Source organism: Hordeum vulgare, chromosome 7H (assembly GCF_904849725.1).
Source record: "Hordeum vulgare subsp. vulgare chromosome 7H, MorexV3_pseudomolecules_assembly, whole genome shotgun sequence".
NCBI lineage: Eukaryota > Viridiplantae > Streptophyta > Magnoliopsida > Poales > Poaceae > Hordeum > Hordeum vulgare.
In genome coordinates this window covers 620,815,667-620,831,372 of record NC_058524.1, presented here as the reverse complement: position 1 = coordinate 620,831,372, position 15,706 = coordinate 620,815,667, and the positions used below count along the sequence as shown (strand labels likewise).

At 49.4% G+C, this 15,706-nt stretch overlaps 1 protein-coding gene across 4 annotated transcripts; it reads left to right on the top strand.

Annotated features, from left to right (window-relative positions):
* Positions 1 to 355: 355 nt before the first annotated feature.
* Positions 356 to 4,214, top strand: LOC123411567 (disease resistance protein RGA5-like). Of its 4 annotated transcripts, XM_045104534.1 has the most exons (4): positions 357 to 913; positions 1,220 to 1,312; positions 1,456 to 3,551; positions 3,762 to 4,214. In XM_045104534.1, exons 1-4 carry the CDS (start codon positions 495 to 497, stop codon positions 3,788 to 3,790), a joined length of 2,637 nt encoding a protein of 878 aa, XP_044960469.1. In that variant the 5' UTR covers positions 357 to 494; the 3' UTR covers positions 3,791 to 4,214. The 4 variants fall into 4 exon arrangements, with proteins under 4 accessions (XP_044960470.1, XP_044960469.1, XP_044960471.1 ...); XM_045104535.1 differs by lacking the exon at positions 3,762 to 4,214 and having other exon boundaries at positions 356 to 1,312; positions 1,456 to 2,722; positions 2,860 to 2,988; XM_045104536.1 differs by lacking the exon at positions 3,762 to 4,214 and having other exon boundaries at positions 357 to 1,312; positions 1,456 to 2,221; positions 2,446 to 2,700.
* Positions 4,215 to 15,706: the final 11,492 nt, after the last annotated feature.

Here is a 15,706-nt window from a genome sequence, read left to right as displayed (position 1 = left end):
ACTTCTGAGAATCTATAACTTCTTCCTAGTATAAATCTCAAAGCTAGGATACCCCAACTTTTCAGCTTCCAGCTTTTCCACGACAGCTTTTTCACAACAAGTTTTTTAGAATCTGCAACTCAACCAAACACAACCTTACTCTGCTCAACCAGGAAAATAGAGCACACGCAACCTCTGCCACATATAATAAGAAAACAAATACATATTGTAGCTGCATCCGCTGAATTTTCTGCACTACAAGAGATAAGACAGACCATGGACACCACACAACTCTGCATTTTACTCTGTTCAACCGGGAAAAGAGATCACACACAACCCTCAGCCACATATAATAGGAAAACAAATAAAAATTGTAACTTCATCTGCTGAATTTTCTGCACATGAAGAGATAAGACCACGGGCACCAGAAAGCTCTGCATTTTGCTCTGTTCGATCAAGAAAAGGGAGCACGCGTACACCACCGAGAGAATAGAACCAGGAGGCTAGCTTCAAAGATGGCGGCCGAGGCGCTGGTGAGCGTTTCCACTGGGGTGATGAACTCTGTCTTAGAGAAGCTAGCCACTTTAATGGGGGAGGAGTACACCAAGCATAAGAGCATGCAGCGAGAGGTGGCGTTTCTCAAGGATGAGCTCGGCAGCATGGACGCTGTCCTCAAGAAGCTCGAGAGCATAGAAGAGGAGCTGGATCCACAGACCAGGGAGTGGAAGAACCAGGTGATGGAAATGGCATTCCACATCGAGGACTGCATCGACAACTTTATGCACGAATCTGGTGAGGATTCTAACAGAGGAGGTGTTGGCTTTGTTGGCAAAATTGCTCAGTACATCAACGCATTGAGAACGCGTCACCAATTTGCCAACCAAATCCAGCAGCTGAAGACGTTGGTCAAAGATGTGAGCGAACGTCGGAAAAGGTATAAGCTCGATGAGTGTGCCTCTAGTTCTAGCTATGTAGCTGTAGATCCACGGGTGCCAGCCCTCTACACAGAGGCGGCCAACCTTGTTGGCATGGAGGGTCCAAAAGAGGATCTTATCAAGTTGTTGATGGCCGAGGAGGCTGAATCTGTCCAGCCTCTTAGAGTGGTGTCTATTGTTGGGTTTGGGGGTCTAGGAAAAACCACACTTGCAAATCAAGTATACCATGAGCTTGGAGGGCAATATGACTGCAAGGTTTTCGTGTCAATATCACAAAGACCTAATATGATGAAGCTTCTCGGTAGGATCATCAAAAAACTTAAGATGCCACAAGCAACCCATACTGACGAGGTGCAAGATCTCATTGACAGCATCAGAGAATATCTAAGAGAAAAAAGGTACTTTAGTAACTTCTCAATCCCTACTGTATGCATAGTTTCTTTGAGGTTTCACAGTCCCATATTTTCCTCTTCTACTCTTATTTTAACATTTGCATTGTTGTTTAATAACTGAGTGCATATTTAATATAAAACATTGGCAGGTACTTTTTCGTCATTGACGATATATGGGACGAATCAGTATGGGGAATTATTCGTTGTGCGTTCCCAGAGAACCAACAAGGTAGCAAAGTTATCACAACCACAAGAATTGAGATGGTAGCTAAAGCAACCTGCAACTTTCAGCATGAGTTTGTTTACAAGATGAGTCCTCTTGATGATCAAAACTCAAGAAAATTATTTTTCAGTAGAGTTGGACAGGTTGATCTTCAGCCACTAGAAGAGATTTCAATCGAAATTCTAAAAAAATGTGGTGGTCTCCCGCTAGCCATTGTCAGTATAGCTAGTCTTTTGGTCAGTCAGCCAACTAGATCAGTGACACAATGGAAGTATGTGTGCAATTCTTTAAGCTCAAATTTGAGAACAAACCCAACTTTGGAGGGGATGAGACAAGTATTGAACCTTAGCTATAACAATCTTCCTCATCGTCTCAAAACATGCTTGTTGTATATCGCCATGTATCCAGAGGATTACATTATAGTAAAGGCTGATCTTTTAAGGCAATGGGTGGCTGAAGGTTTCATCCATAAAGTACATGGCCAGGATACAAATAAGGTTGCTGAAAGTTACTTTAATGAGCTTGCCAATATGAACATGATCCAACCTACAAACATTTGGTACGATGGACAGGTCATAGAGTGTAAAGTTCATGATATGATTCTTGATCTAATCAGACTCAAGTCGGAAGAACAGAAGTTTCTTAGTGTGGTAGAGAACCTACAGGGCATGATCCCAGCATTGCAGAGCAAGGTTCGTCGAATTTTCCTTCAGTTGGATTGTGGAGCTAATGAATGCATAGTACAAGCAAGTTTAAGCATGCCATATATTCGATCTCTTGCTCTTTTTGGCAAGTCTCCTTTCAAGTTCTCTATGTATGAACTCAAGTCCATCCGAGTTCTGAACGTGCATTATGAGGGTGGTCTCATTGCTGATAGGATTGACCTCACACCAATCTCTAACTTGTTTCATCTCAGATATTTAAGCATCAATTCGGAAACCAAGAAGAAATATATGAGCATCAGCAGCCAGAAGGAAAAGATGCCAATCCTTATTCTGCCAACCCTAATTGGGGACCTGAAACATTTGGAGACGCTGGAATCATGTATGGATATTACTGCCATGCCATGTGACATTGTTCATTTGCCTTGCTTGATGTATCTACATGTTCCTATGGGAACAAGGCTACCTGATGGAATTCGTAGGATGAAGGCCCTACGTACTCTGGTGAACTTTGATGTGCACATGAACTCGGTGGGTAATTTAACAGGTCTCAGTGAACTTACAAATCTCGAGTTTCTTGATTTTTGCTGCGATGGTGCTGAACGTACCACTAGCCAACATGCAATTCTTATGGATATTTTCTGGTGTTCCGTTGTCAAACTTATCAGGTGCAATCTGAAACATCTTTGCTCCAGTAGTAACATATTTTGTCCTCCATCTGTTGAGTTGGCTTCTCTGGTCACAAGCAATACTGAGAGGAATCTTGAGTCACTCCATGTTGCAGCAACTTGGACATTCCCGAGGGTTCCGATTTGGACCGGTCAGCACCGAAAGCTCTCGCAGTTGGGAATTGCTGTTGAGAGGCTGATGCAGGAGGACATTGATTTGCTCGCAAAGTTACCTAATCTACTGTACCTGTGGTTGTGGATACGAAACTCCCCGGAAATAAGGATTACAGTCCGTGGTGGTGAGGTGACATTCCAGGTTCTCAAATTTTTTAGAATCACGAGCTTCGCCCCGTGTCTAACTTTTATGGTAGGGGCAATGCCCAAACTCCAAAAGTTGAATCTGCAAGCGCATGAGCACGGGGTGGAGCGTCACGGCCCCTCAACAGTTGAGGGCGTGGAGCACCTGCTGAAACTCAAGCAAGTCGACATTGATATTTACTTTGAGGGAGCTGATACAGAGTCACAAAGAAGGGCTGCCGGCGCGGAGGCTATCTTGATGAATGCCATCAGCGTCTATCCAGGACACCCGAGCATCAAGATCAGGCTTCAAAGTAACATGGAACACTATTTTAAAATTTCCAGTGGCAGTTCAGAGGGGGGCGAAGAGGTGGCAAGGCAACCGAACGATGCAGGTACCCTCCTAGTAAAGCATGTGCTTACTTTGATTCGTACAACACTTATTCATCCTTTCAAACCTGTATGTCTGAATATTTCTTTGTTGGTGCATGCATGCACACCAAATAAGTCACTCCCCAACATCCTTCCTCTGTTCTTTGAGGTCAAATATACGTGAATCTATGAACCTAACACAACTTTCCTCCTTCTCCTTTTGTTATTGGCAGTCGATGGATCAACCACCACTGATGGATAAACATGATTACAAGAAATTCATGGTAGGGCGGGGAAGCCGCACACAACCAACATGATTGGTACAATAGTCAAGATCCATGGCTCTACAGTTTTCACACTATACATCCAATGAGTCATTCCAAGTGTTGACCATTTGGATCAAAGCATAGAGACTGGTGTTGTGCCGTCTTCCTGATGCTCTATTTCAACCAGCAGTGGTGGAGAGATGCGCGAGCAGTGGCCTGCCGCCTGACGAAACTGAAGAAGATAACAGAGCATTGGGTAACAGCACCGTGTCGGCTTAATTTGGTTATTAACAGAGCATTGGGTAAAATTGCACCGCTAATGCCAGTTTACTATAGCTATTTGGAAGAATTGTACTGGACTTGGTACCCATGTAAAATTACTACAGTTCTAGTGTGAAGAATTATTCTACTTTTTCTTTAGAACTTCTACTCTTGTTTTTACAAAAATGGAATATTACTACTACCTCTTCTACCTCATAATATAAGAACGTTTTGGACACTAAATTAATATAAAAAACACCCTTATATTATGGGACGGAGAGAGTAGTAGTACTTTGTGAGGCAATAAGCCACGGCGGCGGGCTGTCCGCCCTTAGCGCGTGTATGGGCACGAGCTAGGGGTAGACGGCGCGTCGGACCGCGGGTGTAGGCGTGCGTGCGTGTGTGTGTACGTGAGCGGGCGTGTGTGCGCGCGAGGGGCCACGGGAGCTGGCGAGGGGGCAACGGCCAGGACCGCATCAGGCGCGCGCGAGGAGGCCGCGGCGACCGCGTCGAGCGCGGAGGGTGGGCGCGAGCCGGCGCGTGCGGGGCGTGGGGAGTGGGGGCAGCGAGTGCGTGCGGGCGAGGCTGGCATGTCAGAGCTCGCGTATATGACTCCCCCGGCTGTGTAGCTCGCTGGAGGAAAACTGAGTACGTGCTCAGGAGAATATACAGTGCGTGCCGTTCGAGCGGCAGAAGGTGTTCGAGCGCCGGGAAAACCTGTGTGTGCCTCCTCCTCTCGTCGGACCTTGTCTCAGGTGATCACCGGAGTGCCGAGGTTCCATTTTGTATCTAACATTTGGTATCAGAGCCACGCGCGACCGGGGAGCTTGTCGGCCATGGCGCTGGTCCCGTACTCCGGCGGGTCTGGGACGACGATGGCGACGTCGGTCCCAATGCTGACGGGGGAGAACTACACCACCTGGGCTATCAAGGTGGAGGCGGACCTCGACGCTGCCGGGCTCTGGGAGGCGGTGGTTCCGCCGGAGGAAGCGGTGTCGGCGGTGATAGCGAAGAAGGACAAGCCGGCCCGCGCCTACCTGCTGCGGGCGCTCTCCGACGACTTGCTGCTGCAGGTGGCCGCAAAGAAGACCGCGGCGGAGATCTGGAGCAGCCTCAAGTCGCGGTTCGTCGGAGCTGATCGCGTGCGGGCGGCGCGGCTAGCTACGCTCCGAGGGGACTTCGAGTGGCTGCGCATGGACGCCGACGAGTCGCTGGACGCGTTCGCAGGGAAGATCGGCGGGATGGCGGCGCGCTACGCGGGGCTTGGATCGACCCTAGACGATGCCGCGATGGTCAAGAAGCTCCTCGACGCCGTGCCGGACCGTCTGTACGCGGCGGTGGCAGGGATTGAACAGTTCTACGATGTGTCGTCCATGCTCTTCGAGGACGCGCTGGGTCGGCTCAAAGCGTTCGACGAGAGGCTGCGACGTCGTGGACAGGACGGCGGCGACCAGCTGATGCTGACCATGGCTCAGTGGCGTGCAAGGGAGCGGCGTGGGCGCGGTGGCTCGCGGGACGACGACGACGTCCGGAGCGTGGCAACTAGCGCTCGAGGGAACCGACGGGGTCGTTGCTACCACTGCAACGAGCGTGGTCACTTCAAAAGGGATTGCCCGAGGCGGGAGAAACCGGCGCCGCAGGAGCAAGCCATGCTGGTGGAGGTCGACGACGACGAGCCCGGGCTCCTCTGAGCCGCGTCTTAGGGGGAGATTGTGAGGCACTAAGCCGCGGCGGCGGGCTGTCCGCCCTTAGCGCGTGTATGGGCACGGGCTAGGGGTAGACGGCGCGTCGGACCGCGGGTGTAGGCGTGCGTGCGTGTGTGTGTACGTGAGCGGGCGTGTGTGCGCGCGAGGGGCCACGGGAGCTGGCGAGGGGGCAACGGCCAGGACCGCTTCAGGCGCGCGCGAGGAGGCCGCGGCGACCGCGTCGAGCGCGGAGGGTGGGCGCGAGCCGGCGCGTGCGGGGCGTGGGGAGTGGGGGCAGCGAGTGCGTGCGGGCGAGGCTGGCATGTCAGAGCTCGCGTATATGACTCCCCCCGGCTGTGTAGCTCGCTGGAGGAAAACTGAGTACGTGCTCAGGAGAATATACAGTGCGTGCCGTTCGAGCGGCAGAAGGTGTTCGAGCGCCGGGAAAACCTATGTGTGCCTCCTCCTCTCGTCGGACCTTGTCTCATGTGATCACCGGAGTGCCGAGGTTACATTTTGTATCTAACACATACTTCACTCCCACGCAGGCGTAATTGGTACACAAGATGATACAGGGTAAATGATTTACAGGTGTAGAATCGTACAGCCTGCTGATGTACGGTAGAGACACTATGTAGGGCTAGATTGGGCAAAATTGATAATTTTGACCCAAAAGCCAAAGTATTTCACAAACTGAACTATATTTGAAAAAAATTCATCCAGCTGATCCTTTTGTGTGACTTCCGACAGTCAGGCGCCACACTACACCGTGTGACGCCTTTGTCTTAAACGTCACACAGTGTAGTATGGTGTCTATGTCTTTGGCGCCACACTAGGTCTCAGGCGTCACACAACATCGTGTTGGGCGCCACACAGTGTAGTGTGACGCCTAAGGTCTCTATCCCACCCTCTCTCCAATGTATCTCGCACAAACGACATCTGTAACATATAGAGTGAAGAGATATATTGATAGTAACCTAGTCCATAAGAAAGCCCCAAATTTCATTTCCTTCAAGATACATTTCTTTTAGTTTTAGTCACATGTATTTTATTTAGTGTAATTTTTATTAAACCATGGCCGTACAAACAAAATAACGGCCACGTAATTGTACTCGATGCTAGCACCTAGAGGTACATCTAGCGGCTTCTATCCAGTGCGGCCACCTAGTTCGATAAAAAAAGTGGTAGCCAACAGTGCCTTATATTATCCACAAGCTAGCAATCGCTCAGCCTCTATTGTTCCTCCTCCTGCAACCTCACTGATAACTCACAAGTATAGGGGATCGCAACCGTTTTCGAGGATAGAGTATTCAACCCAAATTTGTTGATTCGACACAAGGAAAAGTCAAACAATATTCTCAAGTATTAGCAGTTGAGTTGTCAATTCAACCACACCTGAAAGACTTAGTATCTGTAGAAAAATATCAGTAGCAAGGTAGTGTGATAGCAACAGTAACTAGTAGCAGCAAAGTGACAGCAGTAGCAGCAAAGTAACAGCAGTAGCAGCAAAGTAACAGTAGCAGCAGTGATAACAGTAGCAGCAAAGTAACGTAGCAAGGACCAGTAGGAAAAACTCGTAGGCATTGGATCGGTGATGGATGATTATGCCGGATGTTATTCATCATGCAACAGTTATAACACGGAGAGATAAGTAACTAGCTCCAGTTCGTCAATGTAATGTAGGCATGTATTTCGTATGCAGTCATTCGTGCTTAGGGAAAAGAACTTGCATGACATCTATTGTTCATCCTTCCCGTGGCAGCGGGGTCCTAATGGAAACTACGTGATATTAAGATTCTCCTTTTAATAAAGAACCGGACCAACGCATTAACACTTAGTGAATACATGAACTCCTCATACTATGATCATCTCCGGGAGTGATTCCGGCTATTGTCACTCCGGGGTTGTCGGGTCATAACACATAGTAGGTGACTACTACAACTTGCAAGATAGGATCAAGAACACACATATATTGATGACAACATAATAGGTTCAGATCTGAAATAATGGCACTCGAGCCATAGTGACAAGCATTAAGCATGGCAAAGTAGTAGCAACATCAATCTCAGAACATAGTGGATACTAGGGATTAATCCCCATCAAAACTAACTCGATTACATGATAGATCCCATCCAACCCATCACCGTCCAGCAAGCCTACGATGACATTACTCACGAACGGTGAAGAGCATCATGGAATTGGCGATGAAGGAAGGTTGGTGATGACGATGATCTCCCCTCTCCGGAGCCCAGAACAGACTCCAGGTATGCCCTCCAGAGGAAGAACGGGAGGTGGCGACGCCTCCGTATCGTAAAAACGCGATGAACTCTTCTCCCTGATTTTTTTCCGGACGAAAGGGACTAAATAGAGCTGAGATTGGAGGCGGTGGAGCTTCGTGGGCCCCACAAGCTTGCCAGGCGCGACCAGGGGGCCCACGCCTGGTGGGCTTGTGGGCTCTCAGCTCCACCTCTCCGGTTGATTCTTGCGTCAGTATTTTTTATATATTCCACAAAAAAACTTACAACCTTGCCGGACGATCATGACGTTGGCACTGCTCGAGCGTTGCTTGCACGCTCATGTAGCTGGTCGCCCTCACACGAAACCGCGCCGCCACACGCATCCTCCTCCGGTGAGGCGCGGCACTTACGACCTCGCCACCACGCGCATCCTCCTTCGGTGAGCCGCGGCACTTACGACCTCGCCACCACGCGCATCCTCCTTCGGTGAGCCGCCGCGCCTGGGCCCTAGCCTTGAGGGTCGCCGGTCTCTCTCCCTTCCATTAATTCCTTCTTTGAAGAACTCCTTCGATCCTTACTCCTTCCCCTCCCGATCCTCTCTCTTATCTCTTTTAAGATTTGGCCACATCCAGCTTCGTTATGTTGGCTCTAACTCATGCCTTCCTTATGTTAATCTTTAGACTCTCTCACAACTCCACATGTCATCCTAAGGGGCTTGTGAATATCTACTTTGCTAATGTATATAAATTGGTGAGCTTTGATGTACTACAACGAGGTGGGACTATTGATACAGACGAGATTTGTATTTTTATTTTGAGAGATCTTCAGCTATGTATGAGTTGTCGTCGGCAACCCGAGTTCGATACTGGGTACACGTAACTCTTTTTTGCGTGAGTTGATAGTCCGGCTGAGTTGGTTTCTTTGGGTTGGTTGGCAGACTCGAGTTGGGCCGATGCGGCAGACTCCCTCGATGAAAATCATCACGTTTTTCTATGAAAATGTTTACTTTCATACGAACCGGTGAAAACTATTACATTGTTGAACTGTTTTTTTTTCAACGCATTCCCAATACCGTGGGTTTATTACAATATAAAACTTAAGGAGGATTTTGTAATACGACACGACGGACTAAGAATACATATTTCTTTTATTAATAGGTATATATATTATTTTTAGTTGCGTCTTAACCAACAATCCGTGACCAATATCCCCAGATCCTTGTTAATCAATGGGTGCAAAATCGTGAAACGGTCGCAACTAACAGTGTTAGTATTTGAATTTGGTACACACGGCCGGGAGCATCAGACGATTGGGTTGACGAGCAGGAGCACTACCTGCACTGCACTCGATGCCGCCGGGGGAAGCTCTGCATTGTTTCCACGGCCGCGTGCCTGCCCAGCAGCGCAGCCGCATGCGCTCGACGCTCGCGAGAATCTGACCTCCACCCCGGGGCACGGGGCGACCGACGCATTGCTCCAACTCCTCGCCGGTGCCGGATTTCGGGGAGAAGAGGCCAGGGCCGGACCTGAGATTTTAGGTGAAGGACCAGTATAGAATCTGTCCTTCAGTTCAAAAAATAAAATAGAAAAAGGCAATCTCAGCCATCGGATTAGAGATCGATGCTACAAATTGTGGTGGAGGTGTCTGTTCCCACTTAATGTACATTTCCCGAAAACCACTACTAGCAGTCAGATATAAAATAACACCTTTGCAGTAACAACCTCACGGTGGATTTTCCGTCCATGCTTTGAACTGGCTTTTCCACTTTCATGTTTCCTTTCTACTCTCTCTGTATCATAATATTGGGAGGTGTGCTTCGGTACACCCCCTCCCTCACAAAACGTATAAAGGAGAACGCATATTCATCGCGTATTGTATACTATAGACCGTCGTACGTATACAATACGTGATGGGTATACGTATGACGGTCTAAGTAGGAAGGAAAGATTATCACTTGTGTATTGAGCCTTCCTCACCTCTCTCTCTTATACACATGAGTTGGTTACATGGCCCTATCTAGGTGGCACGCAGGTCAGGGCATGGGAGTAGTGGATGCTATATACATGGAGTGTAGTTACAACACTAGTGGTACAACATGTGTTAACACCCCCCCTCAGCCGGAACTCCATGGGGATGGATGTTTAGGCTGGTGCGAAACTCCTGGAATAGCTGTGATGGGAGCCCTTTGGTGAAGACATCAGCGTATTGGGAGCTTGATGGAACATGAAGGATTCGAACTTCACCAAGATTGACACGGTCACGCACGAAGTGAAGGTCTATCTCGATGTGTTTCATGCGATGATGTTGCACCGGGTTCGTAGCAATGTAGGAAGCGCTCACATTGTCACAGTAGACCAACGTCGAACATGTGGGAGGACGGTGTAGTTCATGGAGCAGTTGGCGGAGCCAGCATGATTCGGCAACACAGTTCGCGACGCCGCGATACTCCGCTTCTGCGCTGGAGCGAGACACTGTGTTTTTCCGTTTAGATGACCAGGACAACAAGTTATGCCCAAGGAAGACGCAGAACCCCGAAGTGGAACGTCGGGTGTCCGGGCACCCAGCCCAATCGGCGTCCGTATAGGCAATGAGATCATGTGAGGATGATTTGTAGAGCTGCAACCCGAAGTGAGTAGTGCCCGTATGTACCGTAGGATGCGTTTTACAAGTTGCATATGAGAATCGCGCGACGCATGCATAAAGAGACACGCCTGCTGAACGGCATAGGAGATGTCAGGCCATGTTAGAGTGAGGTATTGCAGGGCACCGAGAAGGCTACGGTAGAGGGTGGGATTGTCGAGTAGCTGACCGACATGGGCGGAGACTTTGGATTGTGTGTCGACGGGGGTGGAGACGGGTTTGCAGTTGAGCATCTTGGCACGCTCAAGGATCTCTAGGGCATACTGTTGCTGGCAAAGAAACAGGCCGGAGGTGTTGGGAGTGACATTAATGCCTAGGAAATGGTGGAGCTCGCCGAGATCGGTCATGGAGAACTCTTGTTTTAGGGAGTGGATGACATGGTGGAGAGCTTGTGGTGTACTGGCAGTTAGGATGATGTCATCGACATAGACCAGGAGGTATGCAATGGAGGTCCTTTGATTCAAGATGAATAGAGAGGAGTCACATTTGGAAGAGTGGAAACCAAGAGAAAGCAGGAAGGACCGAAAGCGATGAAACCAAGTGTGTGGGGCCTGCTTTAAGCCATAGAGAGACTTATGCAGGAGGCAGACGTGATCTGGTTTGGTTGGGTCGACAAATCCAGAAGGTTGAGCGCAATATACCATTTCTTTGAGATCACCGTGAAGGAAGGCGTTTTTGACGTTGAGTTGGTGTATGGGCCACGAGATGGAGGTGGCGATGCTGAGCACAACGCGAATGGTGGCTAGTTTAACAACCGGACTGAATGTTTCGTCGTAGTCGACGCCTTCGTTTTGAGTGAATCCACGAACCACCCATCTTGCCTTGTAGCGCGCCAAAGAGCCGTCGGTGTGAAACTTGTGGCGGAATATCCACTTGCCAGTGACCACGTTGACACCTCCAGGTTTGGGAACCAAAGACCACGTCGAGTTGTTGATTAAAGCATCATATTCATCACACATTGCATGTTGCCAATGGGGGTCCTTTAGTGCCGAGCGGTATGTGGGAGGAATAGGCGAGATGGTGTTGGTTGTATGGGCAAGAAAGAGGCGGCGTGGTGGGCAGAAACCGGACTTGGCGCGAGTGCACATTTTATGGGAATTTTGTGGCGGTGGAACGGGTTGGGCGTTTGCAGGAAGACGTGGCTGCATAGGAGTGGTGGGCGCAGGAAACGAGGTAGATGGCGTGGAACCAGGTGCGGAAGAGGAAGGTCCGGGATCCGAGGACGGAGCACTGGCAGAGGCGGCAGGTGCGGTCGTTTGGCGCGTGGAGGTAGGTGGTTGGGTAGTGGCGGCAGAATCGGTGGGATGGGAGCGATCCGAGGCAGGTGGGGTCAGCGCGGATGGCGAGGGGGATTCGGCCGACAGGCGTGGGTCGGGAGACGCGCGATGCACAGGTGGGGATATGGCAGGCTGGCGGCCCGTGATTGGCGTGCATGGGGGTGTGCCGTCGGCCAGGGGTGGTAGGGACGGGTACGAGGTAGGTGGGATTTTGGTTGAGATTCGGGTTGGATTTTCTGTGGCTGGGGAAGGAGCAACCGAGGGTGTGTTTGTGTGATCGTATGGGAACACATGTTCGTCAAGAACAACGTGACGAGAGACGATAACTCGGCGGGAGGATAGGTCGTAGCATCTGTATCCTTTGTGCTCGAGGGGGTACCCGAGGAAGACGCAACGGGCAGAGCGGGGAGCGAGTTTGTGTGGCGACGTGGCATAAAGATTTGGGAAGCATAGGCACCCAAACACACGAAGATGATCATAGGTGGGGTGCACGCCATGGAGCAGGAAGTATGGGGTCTGATCGTGAACGACACGGGACGGTCGACGGTTGAGGAGATACGTTGCGGTGTGGAGGGCTTCGACCCAAAAGGGAGGGGGAAGGTGAGCTTGGATAAGTAGTGTGCGAACAATGTCGTTGGTGAAAAGGATCGAGATGGACCTAGAGGGGGGGGGGCGTGAATAGGTACAAATCCAAATTTTAATAATTACTTAGCAATTTTAGGCTAGAGTGCGGAATATGAGTGTAAGTCTAATAATTGCTAAGACAAAGAGTAAGCTATTAGGAGTGAAGCAAGGCAAGCGGTAAACAATAGTCAAATACAAGTATGTAATAAGGATTAACACAACTAGAGAGTTAGGGTTAGGAATAACCGAAACTCCGAGAGAGACAAGGATGTATCCCGATGTTCACTTCCTTGGAGGGAAGCTACGTCACCGTTAGAGGGGCGGATGTTACCACGAAGGCACACCAACGCCACGAAGGCTCACCGTATTCTTCCTTTGAGATAACTCCACGAAGGCGTTTCTCAACCACTAGTGGTAAGCCTTGAGGTGGCTTCCAAACCTTCACAGACTTTCCGGGGGATATCACAATGGTTTGATTCCTCTCCGAAGACTCCTACCGCCTAGGAGTCTCCAACCTCCAAGAGTAACAAGATCACGGGGATTGCTCAAAACTTGCTCAAATCACAAATCACTTTGGTGGGAACGAGGAGAGGGAGACGATCTATCTTTTGATTGGAACAACACTCAAAGGGACTCACAAATGCTCTTGGGGTCTAGGATTTGGTGTAGACAAGAGTGAGTGAGAGGAAAGGTGTTCTTGGGTGTATTCTAGCTGAGTTGAACACCCTTTCATGAGGTGGGAGAAGAGTATATATAGTGTGGAGTGAAATCCAGCCGTTGGAGGTGCAATAAGTCACACAGGGTCCGGACTTCCGACGCTTGCCGGAAGTCCGCGCGTCCGTGAGGGGCCGGACGTCCGACATGCGTCGGTCGTCCGTGGCCTGTAGGCACGACTAGAACTCTTCTGAAAGTATTAGTGACCGCACGTCCGACACGGGTCGGTCGTCCGAGGCCTGTAGATGCGCCCGAACATATTTGAAATCATCAGCGTACTGACGTCCGGAGTGGCCCGGAAATCCGTGTTATACAGCACAATTTCTACTGGTGGTGGCTTCCGGATTTCCGATGGGGTTCGGACGTCCGGCGCTCGGACGTCCGGAGGGAGCCGGTTTACCGAGATATAGAACACAAATTCTACTGGTGTAGACTTCCGGATTTCCGAAGCTTGGCCGGACGTCTGGCCCTCGGATGTCCGGAGGGAGCTGGATTTCCGAGTTATATGCCTCACAAACTTCTGGTGGCTGGCTGCGGATTTCCGAAGCCAGCCGGACGTCCGGCCCTCGGACGTCCGGAGGGAGCCGGATGTCCGAGGCAATTGGACATGCATTGAGTTGAAGACAGAGTGAATAGTACGTGGTGTTTGGTATGATAGTAGATATGTGGTATGAGCAAGTTTATCGCAGAACCTGTGATCCCCTCTTAATAGTGCGGGATCCCTATACTCAATATCAGTAAACTCAAAAGACTACTCTTCATCATCTCTTCTTAATCCCGAGCCTTCTCGAAATATAAATCACCAATCTTTTCAGACAACCTTTGGCACATAAATCTCAATCTACTTAAAGTACTTGTCGTCCTGAGATACACTCAACAAATATGATTAGTTTCCTATGTATGTGTTGTCATTAACACCAAAAGACGATTAAGGGCATATCATGCACTTTCAATCTCCCCCTTTTTGGTAGTTGATGACAACATATACAATAGGTCTCAAAAAGATTAAACATACATTATAGTCTAGGAGATATTTAGTACGGAGGTCCCCCTTAAGATATGCATGATAAAGAAATTGAAGCTCCAATGGATCAACATGGAAGGATAATAAGTCATCATAGAAATAAGGAAGCACGACATAATAGTCTATGATGATATCATAGCGAGTCACAACCATTCATAAGTAGCCATACATGAGTTTTATCCATTACATTAAATCTCCAAAGACTAAAAATGACGATAATAAAAATTTAACTACGATACATTACTCCCCCTTTGGCACCAAGTACCAAAAAGGGAGCCGTCAACAGCACCAATCAAACTCAAAGCTCATCACCATCATCAGCAGCATCATCAGCCAAGCCACTGCCCCCAGCCTCGTCAAAGAACTCAGACCACTCAGGACCAGACGGGAAGCCAAAATCAGTATGAGGACCAGCAGGAGGGGCCTCATCATCACTCGCATCAAGAGCGCCCGAGGCTCTCAGACAAGCCTTGAGGGCATTCTTGGAGGAAACTAGGCGGGAAACCACGTCATGGGTTTGACCACACTGAAAGGAGACAGCCTTCATCAAAGCAGAATGAGCTTTGCCAAGGAACTTGGCAATGCGACCGAGAGGAGCGGAGCTAGATGAGGGGGTGGCGGCCCGTGCAGCAGTGCGGCGAGTGGATGTGGAGGAAGAAGGGGCTTTCTTGGGAGCAAAGTTATCCACCATGTGAGTGGGAATGACCCACTTGCGATGGGTGTGAGTGGCAGCCATAGAGAAATCAGCAACGTGGTTAATAAGTGCCTGGATGAAAGGAGCGTGAGGAAAGGCTCGCTTGTACTGAAAGCTAGCAAGCCGAATCTCATGCCATAGGAAATGGGGCACATTGATTTCGCTCTTGGGTTCTCGAACAAGTGATACATGATGTCGATACAATAGCCTCTGCAAGAGCCCTTATCACCCGTCTTGGGATAGATGGTGCGGATGAGACACTGAAAAATAATGAAGTAAGGGGAGCGCCAGATGGATACCTGGTTAAGGTCCTTTAGGCGCTCATCCGCATCAAGCTCACGGAGTGGCTTGAGAAGATGTCCACACACATCAATAGTCTTAGGCGCATGGTTAGGATCATCCTTATGTATTTTGTAGCCGGAATTGGGGAAACCCAGCGCGGCAACAAAAGTGGCATAAGAGGCTTTGAAGCGAACGTCAGAGGTGATCCAGCTGACAGTGTTGTCGGAGCCAAAATAACATGTGGCATAGAACTGGTGAATGGCAGCAGCACTATAGTCGCAATGAAAAACAAACGGGGCGGCAAGCCCCGATGCCTCAATAAACTCAATGGCACCCGGATATTTCGCCGGTGCATGCGAATATGCTCAACATCAATAAAAAGATGATTAGATAACCCCTTAGGAACTATGACAGTGGTAAAGATGTCCGCCTGGACGTTTGTGCGGAAACGTGAATCCGTAGAATCACGAACGA

Excerpts from the sequence above, each read along its gene's own strand:
- LOC123411567 (XM_045104533.1), top strand. The coding sequence starts at position 495 with ATGGCGGCCGAGGCGCTGGTGAGCGTTTCCACTGGGGTGATGAACTCT. Across the intron at positions 1,313-1,455 it reads GAATATCTAAGAGAAAAAAG|GTACTTTTTCGTCATTGACG; the intron begins GTACTTTAGTAA and ends AAACATTGGCAG. Across the intron at positions 3,552-3,761 it reads AAGGCAACCGAACGATGCAG|TCGATGGATCAACCACCACT; the intron begins GTACCCTCCTAG and ends TGTTATTGGCAG.